Here is a 22,896-nt window from a genome sequence, read left to right as displayed (position 1 = left end):
GCTTGAAGTAAAAGTGGCTTAATAACTGAAGTTGGACTAGGTATGGAGCTGGGAGATAGAGCTGATAGCGGGAAGAGCAGGAGCGAAACTAAGGAAATGAGAAAGAGTGTAAAATGAGTCAATGATAACAATGAGCCAGAAAGAGAGCTTTGAAAGGGGGCTATATATTACAAATAAACTCTTCTCATGGTTCAGGATGTGGACTCACCTCCCTGCATTACAATCTCTGAGCATGAACTGGAGGTTGTCCATGACTTTGTGTACCTTGGCTCAACGATCTCCGACACTCATTCTCTCGATACCGAGCTAAACAAGCGCATCGGTAAAGCAGCTACCACGTTTTCCAGACTCACAAAGAGAGTCTGGTCCAACAAGAAGCTGACGGAACATACCAAGATCCAGGTCTACAGAGCTTGCGTCCTGAGTACACTTCTGTACTGCAGCGAGTCATGGACTCTTCGCTCACAACAGGAGAGGAAACTGAGCGCTTTCCACATGCGCTGCCTCTGACGCATCCTCGGCATCACCTGGCAGGACAAAGTTCCAAACAACACAGTCCTGGAACGTGCTGGAATCCCTAGCATGTATTCACTGCTGAAACAGAGACGTCTGCGTTGGCTTGGTCATGTCGTGAGAATGGATGATGGCCGGATCCCAAAGGATCTCCTCTATGGAGAACTCGTGCAAGGAAAGCGCCCTACAGGTAGACCACAGCTGCGATACAAGGACATCTGCAAGAGGGATCTGAAGGCCTTAGGGATGGACCTCAACAAGTGGGAAACCCTGGCCTCTGAGCGGCCCGCTTGGAGGCAGGCTGTGCAGCATGGCCTTTCCCAGTTTGAAGAGACACTTTGCCAACAGTCTGAGGCTAAGAGGCAAAGAAGGAAGGCCCATAGCCAGGGAGACAGACCAGGGACAGACTGCACTTGCTCCCGGTGTGGAAGGGATTGTCACTCCCGGATTGGCCTTTTCAGCCACACTAGACGCTGTGCCAGAACCACCTTTCAGAGCGCGATACCATAGTCTTTCGAGACTGAAGGTTGCTAATACAATACAAAAAACTCTTCTCCATACAGGCAGCTTAATCTCAATCTAAACAATGCTTATAATTTCTAGAGTGCTTTAGATTGTTCAAAATCCAAGTATTATTCCGCCCAGGATAAGGAATACCCCAGGAGCATTCCAGATACAGACCAGTCTTCAGCTGGGGGACTAAGGTTAAGAAGTCAACAAGGGACTTCATGGCTATTTGACCAGGCACTTCCTGGTCTTAACTCATACACTTCACAGCTTGTGAAGCATCTGGTCCTACCTGAAGATGCTAGAGGAACAAGGGTGGGGAATTTTTCCACTCTGAAGCATCAGAAATGGCTACAGTTGGCTACAAGATGGGAAAACTGAACAGATTGAAGGGGTGGAGGGAAACTAGTTCTGAAACTGTAGGAAAATTCTTATCTGAGGAAGTTTTAATGATTATGGTTTTTCTTGCATGTTCATATAAGTTAGGGGACTACCCCAGATATAAACTAAACCCCCATTCCATGGCACCAGCATAAAAGAACTCCCAACTCATCCTTGAGCCCTCTAGTTGATTACTATTCTAAGATGGAAAATCACCATGTTAAATTAATTTTTCCTTCAGGTAGAAGTCAAGGATAAAGCACTGTATATTGTCTTGTGAGAGGCAGGACAGCCCACTACTCAAATTGTCATAGCTAATCGACTGAAAACGTTATTATCTGCTTACAAACTCCTCTGGCATTGAGGTGCCTCAGTCCCTTTTTGTCCTGTTACAGCACCACCAGTTGGATTACACATAGCAATACTGAGCACTTCCAGAATAAAAAAATATATGCATAGGAATTAAAAATAAGTAGAAAACAGAAGTACAAAGGCCTTCAGTCCAGTCCTTTTCTCTGACAGATTCTGCACATAGAGCAGTGTTTCTGTTTCAGCTTTGTAGCTCTAACTGAAAAGAGTTACAACCTCCATTTTAAAATATTTCTTATATATCAAAAGCAAGATTATCCCAGCAAGAAGGGAAGACTGTGCTGCCTCTTACAGGCTGGTCACTGTCTCAAGCTTGCGTTCATAAAAGAAGCGATGGGGAGGGCGCTTGGTGGGAGTTTCTTGCCGGGCAAAGTAATTCAGCAGAGATGGTGTATTTTTCTGTGACAGGCCATCTTCACTATCATCCCTGTTAGGAGGCAAAAAAAGTAGAGGGAAATTAGGTATCTGGGTGTAGTAAAAGTCTCATACACTCCGCTTTTAGCAGAGAGAATTTTATTCAGTTGTCTTGGGTTCCAGCCTCTTCTGCTGGATTTATGGTGTAATCCTACACACATTTACCTGTGCGTAAGCACCACTGAACACAGTGGAACTGGGCATGTACAGGATTGTGTTGTCAGGCACAGACCTTCACTGCATTCAAAGAGCCAAGATGGAAAATAGGCATCTTAGCATTCAGCTCCTCTCCCCTCAAGGAAATAGCACTGGACTCCTGCTTCATCCAAAGGAAAGGTTACTGGCTGTCCTCACACAAGAAGCTTTTGGAGCTTCTTACATGTCTGCCATGGTCAGACTAAAAGAGAAACTAGTGAGCTAGCTGGCAGTTCCTTGGACTCAGGTGGGGAAGTTGCTCAGTGGGTTTAGCTAAACATCCCAAGATCTGTAGAAATCAAGGAGGGAACTCATGGCCATCCTTTGGCACCAGCAATTCCTGCCTGAAATCAACAGAGCTCTGCAAAGCCCACAAGACCATCAAACACAGAGATAGGCACAGGGAAGCTGGCAGGCCAAGCCAAGGGAAATATCTTCCTTGCTCAGGAATAGGTCCATGTATTCCTGGACTTAAGGGAAGAAGTCCTACAGACCCTCAGCAGATCCACCCAGCTCAAATCAGCCCATCTCTGAACTACCATAAAGCTGTGCTGCTTAGATGGAACCCCAAACTCTCAAGTAGCTATCATTTTTTTCAATCTTGTCTTGACTCTTTATATACTCATTGCACCTCATATTTCCTGACCTATGACTCGCCAACTAAATCACTGCCTCATAAAGAGCCTACTTGCTTCTGGGCCTGCAAAGCTATACCTAAAAGGCAGGCCGTGCCAGAAGGAAACCCTGAGCAGCAGTGCTTTCCTCATAAGTTCCTAGGTCTCCCTGAACCTCTAAATCCAAGCTTCATCTGCCATTCCAAGACCTAACAGTTTCTCCTTCCCCACCTACCAGTGAACAGGTACAGCCTTGCTTTCCAGGATGATCTGAGCAGTACTCCAGCTGAATCGTACAAATTGTGGGTAGCCAAAGATAGGGTCCAGATTCTGTGCAAGCCACTCCTTAGTTTTGGGATCTGGAAAAAAAGGACAAATGGAATCCTGGAATATTAATACTCCATGTTGCCCCTTCTCAGAAAGCTTTCAGCCAGGACCTGCAGACCTCTCTGCCAGCTCTGGAAGGGGAACAGGGGACCAGGGGATAAGTGATCGTATGGGAGTTAGCACTCCTCTAAATTCTGCCTCAGTTCCTGGACTTGCTCTGTGTGTAAATGCCACTTTCTAGTCTTCTTTGGCCACATCTGAGCAGCAGCGATAGATATGTAACCTTTGAATGGAGGAGTCAGTGCATGGCATCTAAAGAAACAGAGCAACCTCCTGGCAGTATAGCTACCTTTCAGTCTAGTTCCATTAGTGTAGACAAGAGCAGAGAATATTTGACAGCTGAATACATCTGGTGAAAAAACCCTACATTACTGCTAAATAAACAAGCTCTGCAATCTAAGGACAAGAGTGAAAAATGTAACAAGGCATAGTCATTGCCAAGGCAACAGCCTAGTTTATTAGCCTGAACTAATAATTGCACACTGAGGGCACAATCCTAACCAGGTCTACTCAGAAGTAAGTCCTATTTTGTTCAATGGGGCTTACTATCAGGAACATGTGGTTAGGATTGCAGCCTGAGTGTTTCTTCGTGTGGCCACTTCTGCTCTCAAGCTAAGCAGAAAGCTGAAATTTACCATTGGGATAGCCAGAGCCATAATCCAAATTCACATCTTTCAGATCCTCCAAAAACTTCCAATTCTTTACAGCTCGGTCCCTTGCCACCTGAAGAAGAAAATAAGAACATAGGATCTGTCTTCTTGCATTAGACCAGTGGTCCATCTACTCAAGAATTCTGTCAACAGTGGCCAGCTTGAGAGAAACTAAGCATCATGATGGCAGTGATTGTCTATTGTTTGACACACACACACACACACACACACACACACACCCACCCACCCACCCACCCACCCACCCAGTTTATTTACAATAAGAAGCATTCCCAAACCTGGCATTCACCTTGGCACAGATGCTAGCTGCACTGACAACAGGGAAGAGGGAGTCTGCCTTGGGCTTCACTGTGACCTCCAACTCTGGAAACCGTTGCTTTAGCTTCTCTTGGTACTTCTCTGCTGGCCCCACTGTATCCACAAAGACCTGAAGAAGAAGCACACAAAATTTAGTAGGTGAGGGTTCCTGCTACCTCTCACAGGCATGTGGTGCTGAGCTGGCTCACCTGTGCAACCTGAACTCCCGAGTCCAATGCATGCTGGATCAGGCCAATGGCTGTGTCATGTGAAAGTGCGTTCAGATTGTACTTCACTCTGCAATGAAAAGCAAAATATGCAAATCTGTGAATGGTACACCAGTTCTGTGACCTACCCACCAGAAAGGGGCTGGCTGGGAAAGGTGTGGGAGCTAAAAGAGAGTGTGTGTTTTTTTTTAATCAATAACAGTTTGTTAATGGCCAGTAAAACAGAAAGTCACCTCCACTAGAACACTGTCAACAACAGGGACTATCTCGGTAGTTGTGTCTGCCTGGAAATCCTGCTGCAAAGCCTGCTGGCATGACAGATCACCAATAAGACTGCCCAGAGAACATTGCTTTGTCCAGATCAGGTGAAAAGATATGCAGCAGCACAGTGGAATGGTAAGCACTGCTTGAGACAGGGAGGACTGCTGCGCAGACAAAGATGTGCTGTTGGAGTGTGGTCATTTGTTGTGTGCCACAGCCATGAACAGGGCAAGAGAGATACAACAGTGAGCAGGAATATTAAGGATGGAGTGGCATCAAGAAAGGAAGCAGTTTATGGGAAGTACTTAAGAGTTTACTTCCCTTTTCTGAAGGTCCACCCTGAGACCAGTCCCACCATTCCGATAATCTCCAAGACATAATGAGAAATGGGATGCCTCCCTTCCTCCTGTTTAACTCATTTTTGCCTGGCCCACAGGTGTACAAATTTGATTCCCTGTTGCGTATATGCAAAATTGGGCAGAAATGGCTTAGGGCCCAATCCTATTCAAGCTGTAAGACACATTTGCAGGCCCTAGTGCTGGTGGAGCACCAGTGCTAGCCGGTACTGGACTAGTACCAGTGGCGCACTGGAGCTCCGCTGCTTAGTGGTCACGCAGACCGCCGGGCAGTGGAGAGGTATGTGCGGGCATAAGGGAAGGCAGGGAGGAAGCATTCTGGGGCGGGGGATGGTGGGGAGGGGGCATGTTGGGGGAGGGAGCGGGCCAGGAAAGAGGTGGCTCCACCGGATCCTGAGCCTTCGGAAGCTCTAAATTCTACACCGACCCTTGGGTCATCGTAGAATTGAGTGGTCCCATTGCGGAACTACTCACTTTACCTGGGGGAAAGGGACGAAAGACCCCTTCTCCTGAGCAGACGGCAGCAGCTGCCTGGGGCACACTAGATGCAGCGGCAGCCATTTTCGGCACTGCTACAGCCCTGCATGCCAAGCAGCTCATGACTGGGCTGCCCATCATCAGATATTGATTGTCTGCAGAGATACAGGTAGTATTGATAATACTCCACAATGGTCCAAAGAAAAGAGTTTACCAAGATTATATATTCTGTGAAACCTCTTTATTGCACTGGTCCATTTGGGAATCTGATCCACATGGTTGGTGGACTCCATTTCTACTTAGACGCTGGACAGGTCCAACAGTAATGAAATTCTGCTATCCTTTCCAATCTGTTATTCTAATGGCTCTTATGCCTTATCCCCACCCGCTTATCTAATGCCTTATCGCCACCCGCTCACCGCCTCTGCATGCTGGTTGAGATGAAGTTGGGTGATAGGATGTGCAAGGCCCAACCTATGAAATCGTTGGCTGCATCCAGTTGCTCAAAGAGCTGTTCCCGTTGGGGCTCTGTTAACGTCTTGGAATCTAGAAGAATGAACCAAAGGAAAAAACAGAGAGCTGAGCCCTTGGAAAATTAGATATTGGGCTGTGAATTGAAAGAGATACACACCCATTCCCATTTCCATCGAGATTCCATCTTATACTACACAAACTTTGTCACCATCACATTTTAATTACATTCAGGCACTCCCTTCTTTACCTGCTACTTTCAGTGCCTCCAGGTCACCCTGTTGTGCCACAGGACAGTAACAGATACCATAGACCATGGGACCTGGGGGAAAAAGGGAAAGCAACGTAAGTCATTCTCCGGAAGACTCAATCCTCTACCTACAATATGAACATAATTATACAGCCTGTGACACGTTTGTTGCAAGGAGCACAATGTTAAAATATTCTGAGTATTTGAACATGCTAAGTATCCTTGAGATGGTGGTGATTGTTGCTACTACTAGTTATAGAACAAATCAGAGCCTACAACAAATGTGAATATTAAATAAAGGGCCACCCCAAATGTGCAATACATCTGTGGGAAATCATATTCATAAGCATCAACCCACAAGGGATTTGCAACCACACATTCTCTCCAATTGGGGGTTTATCTGTAGAAAAAGCTGTGCTGGTCACTCCTACAGCACTGTAAATCATTCTTTCTCTCACCTCCTATGAGGACTCAAAACCCATGGATATTAGGCAACCACATGAGTTTCCAACCATGTAGTCAAAACCCATGTGGTTGACCTTGAACTAAGAAATAGAAAATTATTCTGGGGGGACGGGGACTCATGGATAAGGAAACCCTCATGGGTTTTGTATCCAAACATGTTACATCCATGGGAACTGCTGATTTCCACATGGGTTTCTGCACATTTGGTCTGGCCCTAAGGATGTTTTGCCATTATCCCCTGCTAAGTGGACAATGAGAAGCCTTCTAAAGCAGTGACACACATGTATTTAGGAGGGGGAAGCAGGTACTGTATCCACATTCCTCCCAGCAGCAGTTGCTGGCGTCTCTTTTTGTCCTCCACATCTCAAGTCCTTTAAGGACAGGAAGTCATATTTTTATTCTTTTGTTATTAAAAAAAACAAAACTTTGGAGTCTGTTGAAAAGACTCTACATCAATCACACCCTCTACGTAGTTTATCCTCACAAACACCCCATGAGATTATTCACTACCATTCTCATTTACAGAAATGAAACAGGCAGCCCAATCCTATCCCTGGTGGCACCACTGAGTGCAGCGGCGCCAAAACAGCTACCACTGCATCCAGTGGCACCACCAGGGCCACTGGTGGTCTCTTTGGGGAATGAGACATTCATTCCCTTTACCCAGGGGAAGCCGCAAGCCTCAAAATGGGGCTTCTCAAGTCTGTGCCAGCTAGACTTTTGCCAGCACAGACTTGAGAGCCTCTGTGTCGTGGTTTTGCAGCCTGATGGAGGATAGGATAGGGTGGGGCAGGGTTCCGCTGGTCCTACGCCCTCCCACCCCCAAGGCTCTCACCACCATCTGGAGCTCTTACTGGACTTCAGGCAGAGTCCAGCACTAGGCTCAGGGTCAACTGGTGCTGAGCTGGTGCCAGTGCCGACTCCTCTCTGGATGTCAAGGACATGCCTTATGGTACACAGCGCTAAGCTGTGATAGGATTGGACCCTGAGTGGGACCCTGGATTGGATAAGCTGTGATAGGATTGGACCCTGAGCGTGCCTAAGAGCACTTAGGAAACCCATACAATTCTCCCAAAGCTTTTGCTTCCAGCAGTTTGGAGACCTGAAAGTGCCACCACACTCTTTGTTGTTTCTGGCTGCAATAAACGAGCCCGACTACTAGTGGAAGGTGACACAGGCTGCAGTCCTGTCCACACTTTCCCTGGAGTAAGCCGCATTGACTATAATGGGGCTCACTTCCGAGTAGACAGGCACGCAAGTCTCACCCCTTATGGTGCTTCGCATCCAAGCCCGTTCTGGCTTTTTGCACCAGATCCAGTGTGGGGCACAAAGCAACATCTCCAGGGTCCCGTCCCGTCCCCCCGTAACTCTGGCTCTTACCCAACACCGGCCCCCTGCCTGCCTCGTCGATGCCCAGGCTGCAAGGCTCGGACCTGCAAACTGCAGGCACCGCGGAGCGCAGCAGGCAGTTCACCGAGTTATCCCGCTCGAAAGCGCCCAGATCCATCTTCGCGCGCGCTCCAGAATCCCCGGGGAAAGTCAGCGCAGGAAATGGGGGGGGCGGGGAGGCTTCAAGTTGCACGGCCTTCTGGGTATTGCAGTCCTTCGCGAGGGACCAGTATCGCATCCTGTGTTCAAGCGCTGCAGGAGGTCCCGTCTGGCAAAGACAACAGAGAGATCTGGCGAGACGTCAAAGGCTACAATCCGAGCCACACTGCACTTTCCTGGAGTAGGCCCGTTGCACGCAGTGAGACTTACTTCTGAGTAGACATGCAGAGGATTGGGCCTAAAACCTCCTTGGTTTCTAGACAGTGTAACGGAAAGGATTTGGGATTCAGAGCCCAATCCTATGCCTGTCTACTCAGAAGCAAGTCCCATTGCAATCCATTAGGCTTACTCCCAGGAAATTGTGTATAGGATTGCAGCCTCAGAGCCCAATCCTATGCCCGTCTACTCAGAAGTGTCATTATAGTCAAAGGGGTTTACTCCCAGGTAAGTGTGGCTAAGATTGCAGCTTTAGAGCCCTGTACAATCTTTGCAAGTCATGGCTCATAACCCTACTCTTCCATTCAATTCTACCTTGTGTTCACTTGCGTGTCCTGCGATAACTACTGTAAACTCAGAGTCCAAGCCTATGCATGTCTACTCAGAAGTCATTCCCATTATATTCAATGGGGCTTACTCCTGGACAGGATTGCAGCCTCAGAGCTACGCCGTGGTGGAGGCCGGTGTAGAGCCCGTGCTTCGGATACAGGAAATCGCATGTTCAATTCCATCTTCAGCTAAGGATCTCCGGTAGGCGGCCTGGAAAGGACCACCGCTGGAGGCTCTGGAGAGCAGCGTCAGGCAAGAGCAGACAAGGCCGGCCAAGCGTCCCGATGATCATCATTCCAACCCAGCAGAAGATAGGCAGCGGTTTCACCTGTTCCTCAAGAACAGGCGTGACCCAAAGGGAATGAGAATGAGTGAATCATTTGCCTATTTATTTTGCTATGTCAACTGCTTCCTGAACTACTCTGGTTGGAAATTGGTATACTGTAGGTACATACTGTAGTAATAATAATGCAGGAGTAATAATAATGCAGGAGAAAAGGAGTCTGACAGCCCTATCCACACTTTCCTGGGAGTAAGCCCCATTGACTCTAATGGGACTTACTTCTGAGTCTAGACCAGGGCTGTGGAAAAGACACAAGAGAATTTTCAAGGGGAAAAAAGGACATAGTGGAAACCCTGTTTTCGGCGAGGAAACAGTGAGCAGAGACTGCCTACTCAGGGACTATGAAGGAAGTCTTTGTTTCTTTCTGGTGTGACTCTTGGCCCGGCAGATAGAAGCCCAGCAAGCGCAGCGTTGTCTCAGCATGTGCTGGAAGTGATGGAGAAGGTTTCACCTGTTGAGTGTCTGCCTGCCATACATTTTCTAAAGAAGAGAAAGCGCGCCGTGATGAGGCTTCATGGCTGGCAATACTCGGCAGCTGGATTGCATTCTTTGCTCCCCAACTAACACCCACCCACATTCTGCCAGTGCCCAACAGGAGAGGCAGAAAAGGGAGCCTGCATGCCTCTAAGCATGCCCCCTCAAGGGGGGGTCAGGGTGACGCCCCACCGCACGCTTGCTGACCCCGCCCCTTCCAGGGCCAGCTATAAAGCTGTGCCGCCTGCGCGCTCCCTCCCGCCCGCGTCACGCCTCCAGCAGTTAGGCACCGGTCGGCTTTGCTGGTGGACGGCTCTGCTGCGCGGACGGAGGTAGGGCTGGGCGGCTCTCAGCCCAGGGTGCTGGGGTGGGGGCGTCCGCTGCAGGCGCTCAGTGATTGCCTTGGGAGGCCAGAAGGACGCGGGCCTGAAGCGCTTTCTCTGCGCCTTGGCTCTGCAGGCGTGAACGGCCCCTCGAGGTGCTTGCTTGGTTGCTCTCCTTCTGGCCCCCACTCTCCCCGGCGTGGTCCAGCGCAGTGCGGCGCGCGAGGTGGGCTGGGAGGATTCCAATTCCCGGTCCCGTCCTGGAGCGATGCCTCGCGCGCCGCCGCCTTCCCAAGGCACAAAGCGCGCGTGCCGGGCTGGGGCCGCTCCTGGGCTTGATCCTTGCTAAGCTCCTTTTCCCCAGCGCTGCCCCTTGCACGGCTTCCTCCCGCCTCTCGGAGGCGCGCTGAATGCCTCCCTTTGTGTCCCCGGCATCGCAGTCCTTTGTGTTGCAAGGAGTGTGGGGAGGGGGCAGCAGGCAAGGCAGCGCTTCCACTCCAGGGTCCTCCTCTGGCGGTCTCTGCCTGTGGCTTCCTCCCCAAAACTTGTGAGCGCCCCCTCTCTGGCCACTGCTTGGAGAGTTCGTTAAATTAGTAAGCCATTAAACGGTTTCTCAAAAAATGTTCCCTGGGGGAGACTTTTATCACACAAGCAGTATCTCCAAGTGATCCATTATACAAAGTCAGGAGGTGGTGGCACAATGAAATGGCAGGCGGCACAAGGCTTACAACAGGGGTGTCAAACAAAAGGCCCGGGGGGGGGGGGGCAAGATGTGCCTCCTGAATTCAATTTATCTGACCCATGGGCTCTCCCACCTCCACCAGCTGGCCTCAGCTGTGCTGAGATGTCACTGCTGAAAGGGCAGCCCACATGAAAATTGGGCTCTCCCGTATCTTGAAAATATGATCAAGATCTGCATATTTTCTCATCTGTCATTTGCAGCTAATGAATTCCTAAATGAGAAAAACAAAAAGTGCTTTTTTCTGGTCATCACCTGCTTAATGACATCACTTCCTGCTTAATGACATCACTTCTGACCCATAGCAGGCACCATGAATGCTATTTGGCCCACTGTATGAAAAGAGTTTGACACCTGTAGCTTACTGCATGGTGCTCTATGATTAGGTGTGTGTTTCTGGGTGATATTTTTCCAAGAACTCTTGATTAAAATAGCAAATTGTGGTGTTGTGTGTTTCTTATTCCAAGGGTGCATTATAATAAATTATCATTATTAATTATAGTTGCTTTAAAAATATGCTAGGTAGGTGCTTTAGTGTCAGCAGATGCAGCCATAGTATTTCTACCTGCAAAAGTGATCTGTTTTAATTTATGAAAAAGACCTCAAACACCAAAAAGGCAGTGTTGTATTTTTATGCATTTTTAACAAAGTCCCTATCCATGATTGTTTTGATCATCACTTATTGTAGGAAGGACCATTTATAGCAGTCCCTACACACTTGAACCAGTGCTTTTCCTTCTCCAGACCCCATGCCCATTTCCAGGATTGACAGTCCACTGCAGCTCAAACACCTTGCTGATTTAGGTGTTTCAGCTTTCTACAGAAACCAACAGTCTGCTCAAGACTTCCCTGTGTTTTAGCATGATGAACCAAACATTTTGCTTCCTTGGGTGCCACAGGGCAAACAATCATATTGAGCTATATGCAGGGTTTCCCTACTGTTCAGCAGAAATGCTATGAAAGTGCTTAAGAGCTGCAATTTACAAGAGAATCATGTGAGTTCTCAAATGGATTGGTAGGATGAGGAATGGTAAGTTTAAGCTACTGTTCTCCCTATTAGAATTCAATGGACAAACGGAATATTGAGATTCTTTCAAGAGACTTGCAGCTATTGGAAGGGGCAAGATTATGGTACAAGAACTTTGGAGGGAACATTGTGGTGCTTAATCTGTCTGCTAGTCTTTTGTGCTAACTGGATGCACCAGTAACCAAAGACCCTGAGCAAGCCAACAAAGCCTTCCATTGTCCCTCTTGCATACATACTGTTTGCCTGTGCTGGGTCAGAAGAGACTGTTAATCTCCTAGTTCAAGGTAGGCTACCCCCTCTGTAACGCCCTATTCTTGGTCTCTGAAGAACTGTGATAAAACCTCTTGGCTCTTGCAAAAAAAAAAACACCCTCATCTCTTCTTTAGAAAAAATGGCATTCAGATGAAAGGGAGTTGTTCAAACTTTTGCTTCAAAGCTACACAATTAAATTCTTCATCCTTTGAATTTTGGTTGCCAAAAGCAAACCTTGATTTAGGATGCACTGTGCAATGAAATCCATGTACTGCCTGCCTGTCTTGGAATAAAATGACAAACATGACAGCTTTTCCTTGATTGGCAAATAACTCCCAACTTCATTGTCATTTTGTAGTTCAGGTAAGTTTGAGCCCAATACCTTTAAAGCCAAACTAATTGCTGACTTCTTGGGTCACCAAAGAAGTTGCCTTTCATATTTTGCTATTGTCAGCAATGTGCTACCTCAAAGCATAGGCTAATTCAGTGAATGATCTTTCCTTTTGAGACATGTCACTAGAATGATGGTGGTAAATGGGTGCATGAGTCTGAAATGCATTGTGTCCTGGTTTCATTCCAGTAACTGATAACCCCTCCTACATTTTTCTGTTGTTCAGTACTGACTAAAGACACTCCTCTGTAGTTAGCAATATTCTTGTGCATCACCATGGTCTGTCCCCAGCTCTTTATAAGAGTATCTTGCATTTACTTCATAACTATACATTTTAGCCTGCCTCTCCACCAAGATTAGCTTCCAAAGTATTTTAAGTGTTCAGCTGCTCTCTGAGTTGGTGCTGGAGAACACTGCATTTATTCCATAGTCATTCCCAGTGGTTCCCAAACTTTTTGAATTGGTGGCTCCTTTGACCTACTGGGCCATTGGCTGCAGCTCCCCATTGGGGCTACAAACCTATGCATTGTATAGGGTAGGGTGGCAGGTTTTTGGCAAGGATTTTGCAGCTCCCCTGGCTCACAGTTTGGGAACGTCTGGTCTATCCAGAGAGTTCTACTTTATTAATAGTTTAGTGCTCATCCAACACTGATGGTTTGAGTTTAGGTATGTCAGCAGTCAGGCCCATGCTTGTTGCAGGCTGCTTCAGTTCTATCTCATTATCCTTGGTATTAAGTAGAATATATACTGCTGCTGCTTCTTGGAAAGATTTCAGGTTTAACTCTGTAAAAAGTTGCATAGGCAGTCCTGTGCTCATATGCACAAACAAAACATTTTGTGTGTGCCAAGAAAGGCAGGGGAAGCCTTGGGGTGATTACAGAAACCAACAAATACTACTTCACAAAAAAGCTGGCAAACCTAAATTAGGTGTTGAGCTTGTAATGGACTAAGATTGCTGGAAAATGGGGGTTGGATGAGGGAAAGGAATGGCATTGATTCAAATGTGTAGGAACTACTATCTTGTTTAATGACCTTTCCTGCCCCAAAATGGAAGTGGTGATTGGCTCAGTGTTGTAAACCTTAATATGTTTTGTAATGAATCTCCTGGAGAAACTGCATGTGTCATAAAAAGTGCCCAAGGTGGTATTGAGCAAACTGAAACATGACCTACAGAAGTGGCTGAGAAGACTGCTACTGAATGACATACTGGTTAGCATTTGACCTGCGTTTGTGCTAAGGCTTTTTTTCTATAACTTGTTCAGAGTTGAAATGGCATTGGGTGACATTGGGCATTGGCATTCTGTCACTTGCCATTGGGTGACATCCTGCTGTGGTGGGAGTGAGAATATTGACTACCAGCTGCAAACAAGCAGTACATAACTCCTTTCAGAAAAGGAAGGAGGCCTTTTGTACTTGGAAGTTTCCTTCACAGCAATGGCAGTGCACAGCTACCTGGTCTTGCATTCAGATTGTCTTCAATGCAAGTGTTGTGTTCTACAGTTCAGTTGGATGACTTGTGTGACTACAGTTGTGATCTGTACACCACTATGCAGAGAAGGAGACCGCTCTTCCTCAAGCAGCAGTTTAGTTGCTAAATTGCAGTTTAGTTGCTAGATACTGCAAAAATGTGTGGTAGAAGCTAGGGGAAAGGTTTGCAAGTCAAAAATGTAGCTTCATTAAAACTTCAAAACAGGCCTAAATTTTCCCTTTTTTATATAGCTCAAAATGCCCTTGGAGTAGAATCTCTTTAGTCTGAGGTTCTCAAACTGAGGTGTCGCAATGCCCCTGCCTGAGAGCTTCAGCCACTGGTCTGTTAAGGGGTGGGGGAAGGCAGGGACATAATCCCCTGGATCACATTGCTAATGGGGGTGAATAGGGATTTCTTTTACTCAGCAGCACTCTTAAGTAAAAAAAAAATCCTCCTTTGCCCCTGTTTGCGATGTGATCCTGGGATTGCATTGCTGCCTTTGCCCCCCTACAAAGACTTGCCTTGTGAGTCTTACTCCTAAGAAGTTTGGGAACCGCTGTCTGGGTTCTGGGGACTCAATCCAGTTGTTGACTTAGGACTTGCGCTGATCTAATTTCAGGAAATGGCCTGTGGTAATGCTTATATTGGGAAGCCAGCCCCAGACTTCCATGCCACAGCGGTAGTAGATGGAGCCTTCAAGGAACTAAAGTTGTCGGATTACAAAGGTAATAAATTGCTGTTTCTGTCACTTGATTACTGTTTGTTTGCTGTTGCTTTTACTTGTTGCACAGTTTAATAGCATACTAACAGCAGTTAATGTTGTAAGCTGCCTTGAGGTTGTAGAACTGCAGGATAAGCAAGGAAGCTTCTTGGGTTCCAGGGGTCTATTTGTTTCTAAGTTCAACGTTGCTACTATTGGTAGCAAATATGAAAAATGTATTTACAGTACTCTATTGTGTGGCCTTGGCTTGAAAAGTAGGTTGATTGGGCTGGCTGGAATAAGATGAGGAATGTTTGGGAATGGGTGTTAATGCCATTTATGGGCATATGGCCAGGCATGTCAAACTTAGAAAATTCTTAAGTTGAATGTTAATCAAGGTTGCTTCTGTAGAAGTGTTTCCTAGGTCTTACCACAGAAGCTGAGTTTGTAGCAGCGAAGAGCTTTTTTCCTCCATGCCCCATTACAATCTAGCTTTGAAGGATGTGAGGACCAAAAAGGATTTTGTACTCGGTCTGCATCAAGAGACTTAAAATTGCTATTTTGCACTGAACATGGCAGCTTGAGAACTGGTGGATATGGAGTATGCATTGCTTAATACAATAGGCTGTTGCAGTACACAGACAAAAGGCTATAGGTTTGCTTTACCCTAGAGAAAAGGTTGAGCCTCCTCATGGTCCAGACATAAGATGTTGCTTAAGTACACTGTCAGTGAATGCAGACCTGTCCTAATTAGACATATGGAGTAGGTACCTGAGACTCTTACCTTGTCTTTCACACAGGAAAATATGTAGTTCTCTTCTTCTATCCACTGGATTTCACCTTTGTCTGTCCCACGGAGATCATAGCTTTCAGTGACAGAGTTGGAGAGTTCCACAAGATCAATTGTGAGCTTATTGCTGCCTCCATTGACTCGCAGTTCACCCACTTGGCCTGGTGAGTATTCCACTATTCAGCATGGAGCTATCATGGAGAACAAGTACTGGTTGCTGAAGCCTGATTAGAACTGAGGAAAAGGAATGAAAGGCATCTGCTTAATGTTTCCTGAAGAGCTGCACTGACCAAGTCTTGATAATTCATAGAAATCTCTAATTGCATTTTCAGGATCAGCTGAGAATACAAGAACCCTTGTGGGTCAGACCAAAAGCCCACCCTGTGGCTGACCAGTTGTCTTTAGGAAACCAGCAAGCAGGGGAAAAAGCATATCCCTCTTCCCTTGCAACTGGCATTCAGAGGCACAGTGCTGTCTCTGACGCTGGAGGCAGCGTACAACTGTTATGACTAATAGCCAAGCATGACCTCCATTCATGAATGAATGGAGCACTTTTCTAAAGCAGGGGTGCTCAAACCCCAGCCCGGGGGGCCATTTGCAGCCCTCGGGGACTCCCACAGGAAGCCCCCAGCCTCCAATGAGCCTCTGGAGACTTGCCGGAACCTGCACTGGCCCTATGCAACTGCTCTCAGTATGAGGGCAACGATTGGACTTCTTGTGTGAGCTGTGGGACGAGGGCTTGCTCCACTGCTTGCTATTTTATGTTTGTGATGCAGCAGCTGCTGCTGCAAAGAAAAGGCCAGCTTTGCTTTTTAAAAAGTCTTTTATAGACCTTGAGCTATTGCAAGACCTTCATTCATTCATAGATGTTCCATCTCTAATATATTCATTTATGTAAATTTCCTCAAATTTGAGATGTAAATCAATTCTTCCCCCTCCCCGCCCGACAGTGTTGGAGAGATGTGAGCCTCCTGCCAAAACAGTTTAGACACCCCTGTTCTACAGTGATCATTTGTGATCCGAGGATTGGGGCAGTTGAGCAGCCTTTGGAGAGCTGGAGCATGTCTGATGAAAGCATTGTCACTGCCTTGCAGACAACAGAATGGTCCACTTGGAATCACTTGTAACCTTGGTGAAATGTGAATCCTTGTGCTTTTGTTCACTCTCCATGTACTAGCGTAACGGATTCACAAAGTGGTGTGACCTTGTCAAAATCTGCTCGACTAGACTGAGTTAAAAGCAAATGGATTTGAATTGCAACATAATACTGATTAATGGAGATGCAGGGAGTGTGCACAAGGCTACCTGCTTTCAAGATCACTACTTATGCTCCAAGTAGCACTGCCATCAAGAAGCTTGGCTGGCACAGAACATGTACTTGATGGCTTATAATAGTCCTATAACATACAGCCCAATCTCTAACTTCCCACTGCTTTGCCTTGTGCATATAATAAGGTTTAACCCCAATGGATTGCCTTGAACAAGCTTGCCACTAGGATTCTTTCTACTTGGGAATTCTCAAGAGTACTTCTCACATACCCTTGAGTCAAATGCATTCGCTCGTAGTCCCAAACGACCTCCCTGGCAACCATGAATAATTGCTGAAATGTTTCAACTAAATCTTTATACTCTGCTAACACAGATAATGCCTTAATACCAGTTTTCCATAGACTGGGAGAGAGCCAGGCACGTTAACTGCTGGGGACCTCCACCCTTATCTTCCACAGTCTGACTCAGTAGAAAATTATCAACTCTTGCTTGATGTGGGCAGAGCAGCTTGGCCCAGCTAACTATGCATGTTTATGCAGAAGTCCTATTATGTCCAGTAAGACTTACTCCCAGGAAGTATGCATAGGATTGCAGCCTAAACTGGTGTGGAGAACAATTCACTAGGGTTGGAGAAATGGGCTAGAATTACAGAATTAAAAAATATATATTTTTATATATCTGATTCAAATAACTCTTGTTTCCACTGAGGAAGATAGCTTGCACAGGTTACAGAGATTGAATTAAGCCACAGAATCTGAACCTTTATTCCTTATAGTTTGTCTGAGTATCAAATTCTTAAATGGCTAGAGTAGTTCTTTTCAGATATGACTTGAGCCAAAGAAGGTGATGCCAAAAGTGTTGCCCACAGCTTGTTGCTATTAACAGTTATTTCCTTGCAGGATCAATACCCCAAGAAAGGAGGGGGGCTTGGGCTCCATAAATATCCCCCTAGTGGCAGATGTCAACCACAGTCTTTCCAAAATGTATGGAGTGCTCAAGGTGGAGGATGGTATTTCTTACAGGTATGGAAACCATAATAGGCTAGTCTTCTAGATGTTGGGACTGTAACTGATAGCGACTGCTTCTGAGAGCATCTTGGCATCCATCAATCCCTTTCTAAAGTCTTAGTTTTGGCACCTAGTTACATACTGCAAGATGTACGTGATTCTTCTCAACTGTTTAAGGCAGGAGTGTCAAACATAAGGCCCGGGGGCCAGATGCGGCCCGCGGAAGCTTTTTATCCAGCCCTCATGAGCTGCTGAGCCATGTTGAGGTGTTACTACTGAAAGGGCAGCCGACTTGAAAGTTGAGCTCTCCCATATTTTGAATATGATCAAGATATGTATATTTTCTCTTCTGTCATTTGCAGCTAATGAGTTCCCAGGTGAGGAAAAGTGCTTATTTTTGGTCATGACCTGTTTAATGATATCACCTCCTGCCTAATGACATCACTTTTGGCCCTCAGCAGATGAATGCTATTCGGCCCTCTGTATGAAATGAGTTTGACACCCCTGGTTTAAGGTTTTACTCATCCCTGATAGATCTGCCCAGTTTCCTGATGCTGACCTTTTTTGTACATATTGACCAACCAGCAGGCCACATATAATTCAAACATTAAACCTAGCCAGGTAAAAGTGTCCAACCCTAATGAGAATATATTCCTTTCTTTGGTATGTATATAGACTTGAACCTTAGTCCTGAACAGAGAAATGGAAGCACCTTTTTGTGGCTGCAACAACCTATTGCCCTATTCACCTGTCCTTGTTCAGTTCTCCCAGATTACTTTGTGGTGTTTGGCAATTCTACATCCATGAATATACAGTCTAATTTTGTCCCACTAGCAGCTGGATTTTATTAAAGATTCTATATATCAGTGCAGGGTAAGACTACTTATATTTTGGCTATGTCATCTTTCAAGTTTGTACCTTTTAAGGGTTATCTGTCACTTCCCCTGCTTTCAGAGGCCTATTCATTATTGATGACAAAGGCATTCTGCGGCAGATCACAGTGAATGACCTACCTGTGGGGCGTTCAGTGGATGAGACATTGCGCCTGGTGCAAGCCTTCCAGTTCACAGACCAGCATGGTGAAGGTAAGGGGTAGGATCTTTCCACAGGTCTTGAATAATGAAGTTGACACAAGGATGGGCCAATTACTCTGGGAATGGTTATCTGTTTTGAGTCCTAGTTGCATCAGTTCCCCATGAAAAAGGGTTTGGCCTTGTCTGTACACAACTTCCAAACCTCTGTAAGCAAAAGGCTTTGGGTAACTCTAGTGACATGCTTTACTTAGGAAGCTGCCTTCACCTTCCTGTGTTGCTGAGTGCAGTAGTACGTCACAGTTCTTCTGGAGCCATCCAGGTGAACAGCTGGTGCTCCTTCATTGCTCATGACTTTGATATCCTAGAGTGGACTTCAGAGTATAACATGGCAGTCTTGACTGGATTCAGGAGAAGTACAGGTATAACATAATTATCCACGGATTTTTCACCTGTGGTTTTATCTCAGTGTGATGAGAAGGACCCTTTAAAGGAGAAAAGTCATTTAACAATAGCCTTGTTAATGCTAGAGAGGGCAGCCTGCTGACAATCCGTCATTCATTCTCTTCAGGCACTCAGAACAGTTTCACTCCAAGGCAAGCGACCCCTCCCTTCCCCCAACATGTGAAAGATCATCACTTGGCATTCTTTCCCATTGCTGTGCTCTGAGTGAACGGAGGGATTGCTGGCTCGAAGTGAAGCCTTTCTAAGCACCTGGAGAGACAGATGGATTTGTCTTGCATCACAAATGTCAGCAAAGCTGTTTTTAAATCATCTAGCAAAGGGACATTGGTTTTTAAGTGGATTTGCTTTAATGTGATTTTTGTCATCCACGTGAGTTTTGGGAATGGAGCCCTCATGATTAACATCATAAATAATGATACGCAACCTGCATGTAGAGAAATGAACTGGAATTTAAAAGGTTAAATAGAACTTTAGATCCTTTAAATATAATTTAAAACTTTAAATACAATTTAGATCCTAAATTGTAGCCTTTAATTTGGACAACATATTCAGACTGCAGACTCTGTACAAAAGCAGCCTTCAATGTAGTTCAATGAAATACTGTATTGTTGAATATTTGAGTCTTGGTCTTCAATTCTATCAGTTGTGTATTGTGTATCTGTTTGGTGTCTTTGTGCAATTGATTTAATGTATTTCCCTCTCTGGCAAGACATGTGTGTTGTGAGTGCAGGCACCAATGAGTAGGAGCTAAAAACCACTGTGTTCTATGATGTGGTGAGACACACTAGGGAGGAATGAGTCTTGACTTCAAATCAAGGAAACGTCTATCATAACTTGTCTGGCCCAGTGCTATAGCTGGCAAGCCTCAAGCTGCTGCTGAGAATATCTGACAGCAACAGTGCAGCAGTGAGGTGAGGCTTAGATTAATTTTTTCAACTGTGATCCTAAAGCCTAAACCACCACTGGTGGAAGAGATGAGGCAAAGCGTAGTGTCAATTGCTGTCTACTCTTGTGCAAGAGTTTGCTGAAGTGGCCTGCCTGGAACAATTGGGTTAGGTCTCTCTAGCTACTGCTTTTCTCCAGGCAAGACCATGAGGTCCTCAGCTGCTGCCTCCTAGAATTCTGCCAATACACTGATTGCTCCATACAGAACTGATGGGGTGCAAGCTGTACATGGCATTTAAAATGCAACTTGAAGGAGATTCCTGGGATATAAATCTGACAGAACTGTACCTTCTGGATTTCCAACTTCTCTGGTTGCCTTCCTGCTATCTGTCCGCAGCCTATTCTGACTGCCCCTAGATTTTGTTGCTTCACTTGTTCTAACACTTCCCACTGTTCTTGCAGTGTGCCCAGCTGGCTGGCAACCTGGTGGGGACACCATCAAGCCAACAGTGAAAGACAGCAAGGCTTTCTTTGCCAAGCAGCAGTAGGCTTCCTGTCTTGCATGGCTGCTGTGCTGCTGAAGGAATCTAGCCTAATATGAAGAGATTTTTTTCCGTTCTGAATCCACCCTACCTAGAAGGAAGAGCTCTCTTGGAGTTGGGCTACACTTGAGTCTCCCTTGAGTAGTTGGTAGAACTAGCTTGAATATTGTCTGCATAGGGAATCTCGTAATGCCTCAATAAAATTGTGGTTAAAATAATCTGTCTTTTGGAGTATCTTCAGTGACATGAAGTCCCCAAAAAGTTGGTGTAGTGTGCAGTGATGGGGTGTACGTGTAAAATGGAAGCTGGAAGGGAACCATGAACACACCTGCTCAGCTCACAGCCAGTGTTCCCCATCTTCACCCCAAATGCCCAGGGCCCTCCCATGGATGCACAAGGGCAGCTCTGGAGCGCTTGGCTAGAACATTGATGTCATTGCCAAGCTTCAGAGTGCAAAAGCGAAGCTGTGTGGGCTTTTCACTAGAGCTGCATGGCCAGTTGGGGGGGGGGAAATGCTGCTCACAGCTCCATCCTGATTTCAGAGTATTCTCCCACCATGCTGCTGCTGAGCATTCCTGACATAAAAGTTGCTGCTGTGGTGGAGCTCCAGTAGAGTGGTCTGGAAGATAACATCCATCTGCAGTTACTGTAAGAACTTAAGCTCATGTTGCTACTTGTGGAAAGCATCATCTATGGCAGGGGTGTCAAACATAAGGCCTGGGAGCTGGATGTGACCCTGGAAGCTTTTTATTCGACCCTCAAGCTCTCAGCTGCTGAGCAGTGCTGAGGTATTACTGCTGAAATGGCAACCCACATGAAAATTGGGCTTTCCCATATCTTGAAATACGATCAAGATTTGCATATTTTCTCTTCTGCCATTTGCAGTTAATGAGCTTCTATATGAGAACGATTTTGGGCCATCAGCTGCTAAATTATGTCACTTCTGGCCCTCAGTGGGCACCCTGAATGCTAACTTCAGCTCTCTGTATGAAATGAGTTTGACACCCCTGATCTATGGGTTATAAAAACCTGCTTCATCCAGGTGTGTTGAAATATCAAGTCACTGTTGAGACAGTGAGTGAAAGTGGGGGGAAAACACCTTAGCAAAACATGTCTGCTCCCTAGTTCTAAATATAAGAGCAGGCTAACCTTTTATTTCTCTTAAAGATGTTTCCCTTGATTATGAAGGGGTCCTGTTGGAAGCTTTTCCTGGGCAAAGATCCTAAATGCTGGTAACTTATCTCCTACAGACATGGCATACCTTGGATGCCTATGTGGTCTAAGGGCCAAATCCTATCTAATTTTCCAGTGCATTTGTGCCAGTGGGGCATGCATTGCATCCTGCGGTGGGGAGGCAGTCACAGAGGCCTGCTCAAGGTATGGGAACATTTGTTTCCTTACCTCAAGGCTGCATTGCAACTGCACCGGTGCTGGAAAGTTGAATAGGATTGGGCCCTCAGTCTTCCCATAGCTAGAATCAATAAGCAAGAAGTTCAGCATAATGACTTGTGGCACATGTGCACGCTCTCCTTGGCTCTCAAGTTACACTGTAGGCAATCTGACATGTGCAACCAGTATTTGTCCCAGTTGTACTGCCTCTACTACATTGCACCTCTTGTAAGGCATGATGTGGCATCTGAGATGCCAAACAAGTCATTACTAACCAGTATCCATCACTCATGCCCAGGACCAGCATAGCAATGAAGCTGAACTGCTTGCTTCAGGTGGCAAGAGGGGGGCAGCAAACTGGGCTGTGGCTTGCACCTTCCTCTACTCAAGCTTACTTGCTTACAGGAAGAGTGTGGCAGTTGCAGCCCACCTTCTTCAGCAATGCTGCGAGAGGAAGGAGAAAAGTTATCACCATCCAGCTATGTAGAAAATAGTTGGGTGTGTAAGGTAAGGCACAGCATGGCCAGCCAGAGCTAACTCCCATACCTTCTACTTTGGTGCTACCACCACCTTACTCTTGCAGGATGAGCAGTGCTGGCTTAATGGTGCTGCAGTGAAAGTTAAGGGGGCTAGTTCTGAAAGTTAAGGGGGCTTGCTGTTTTCCTAAAGGGGGTGAAAGCAGAGTATGCTAATGCACTTGCATTTTTAAAAAAAACTTGAGGGTAGCCTAGTGACATCTCTGTGCCCAATCAGGTGTTGGTGCCTCAACCCCCTCCTGCTACTGTCTGAGCCACAACAATATTCAGCTGTGTTGGATTTTACTTAAATGGGATTTGTTTTGTCTTGACTATGCAA

General features: G+C 46.2%; 2 protein-coding genes across 2 annotated transcripts; one reads left to right on the top strand and one right to left on the bottom strand.

The window, feature by feature from the left end:
- Positions 1–1,061: 1,061 nt before the first annotated feature.
- RNASEH2A (ribonuclease H2 subunit A) lies at positions 1,062–8,503 on the bottom strand. Its single transcript, XM_066617350.1, has 8 exons — positions 8,233–8,503; positions 6,388–6,459; positions 6,086–6,212; positions 4,555–4,642; positions 4,338–4,475; positions 4,016–4,103; positions 3,229–3,352; positions 1,062–2,197 (listed from the first exon to the last, which is right to left on the bottom strand). Exons 1-8 carry the CDS (start codon positions 8,477–8,479, stop codon positions 2,059–2,061), a joined length of 1,023 nt encoding a protein of 340 aa, XP_066473447.1. The 5' UTR covers positions 8,480–8,503; the 3' UTR covers positions 1,062–2,058.
- A 1,484-nt stretch (positions 8,504–9,987) lies between these two features.
- On the top strand, positions 9,988–20,870 carry PRDX2 (peroxiredoxin 2). Its single transcript, XM_066613803.1, has 6 exons — positions 9,988–10,095; positions 14,583–14,688; positions 15,464–15,617; positions 17,622–17,744; positions 18,684–18,814; positions 20,573–20,870. Exons 2-6 carry the CDS (start codon positions 14,586–14,588, stop codon positions 20,656–20,658), a joined length of 597 nt encoding a protein of 198 aa, XP_066469900.1. The 5' UTR covers positions 9,988–10,095; positions 14,583–14,585; the 3' UTR covers positions 20,659–20,870.
- Positions 20,871–22,896: the final 2,026 nt, after the last annotated feature.

This window comes from Tiliqua scincoides, chromosome 2 (genome assembly GCF_035046505.1).
Source record: "Tiliqua scincoides isolate rTilSci1 chromosome 2, rTilSci1.hap2, whole genome shotgun sequence".
Taxonomy (NCBI): Eukaryota; Metazoa; Chordata; class Lepidosauria; order Squamata; family Scincidae; genus Tiliqua; species Tiliqua scincoides.
The sequence above is the reverse complement of the archived record's forward strand: the minus strand, read 5'-3'. Positions and strand labels throughout refer to the sequence as shown.

Excerpts from the sequence above, each read along its gene's own strand:
- PRDX2 (XM_066613803.1), top strand. The coding sequence starts at position 14,586 with ATGGCCTGTGGTAATGCTTATATTGGGAAGCCAGCCCCAGACTTCCAT. Across the intron at positions 17,745-18,683 it reads GAGGATGGTATTTCTTACAG|AGGCCTATTCATTATTGATG; the intron begins GTATGGAAACCA and ends CCCTGCTTTCAG. Across the intron at positions 18,815-20,572 it reads CACAGACCAGCATGGTGAAG|TGTGCCCAGCTGGCTGGCAA; the intron begins GTAAGGGGTAGG and ends CTGTTCTTGCAG.
- RNASEH2A (XM_066617350.1), bottom strand. The coding sequence starts at position 8,479 with ATGCGATACTGGTCCCTCGCGAAGGACTGCAATACCCAGAAGGCCGTG. Across the intron at positions 6,460-8,232 it reads AGGCAGGGGGCCGGTGTTGG|GTCCCATGGTCTATGGTATC; the intron begins GTAAGAGCCAGA and ends TTTTTCCCCCAG. Across the intron at positions 4,643-6,085 it reads TCAACCAGCATGCAGAGGCG|AGTGAAGTACAATCTGAACG; the intron begins GTGAGCGGGTGG and ends TTTTCATTGCAG.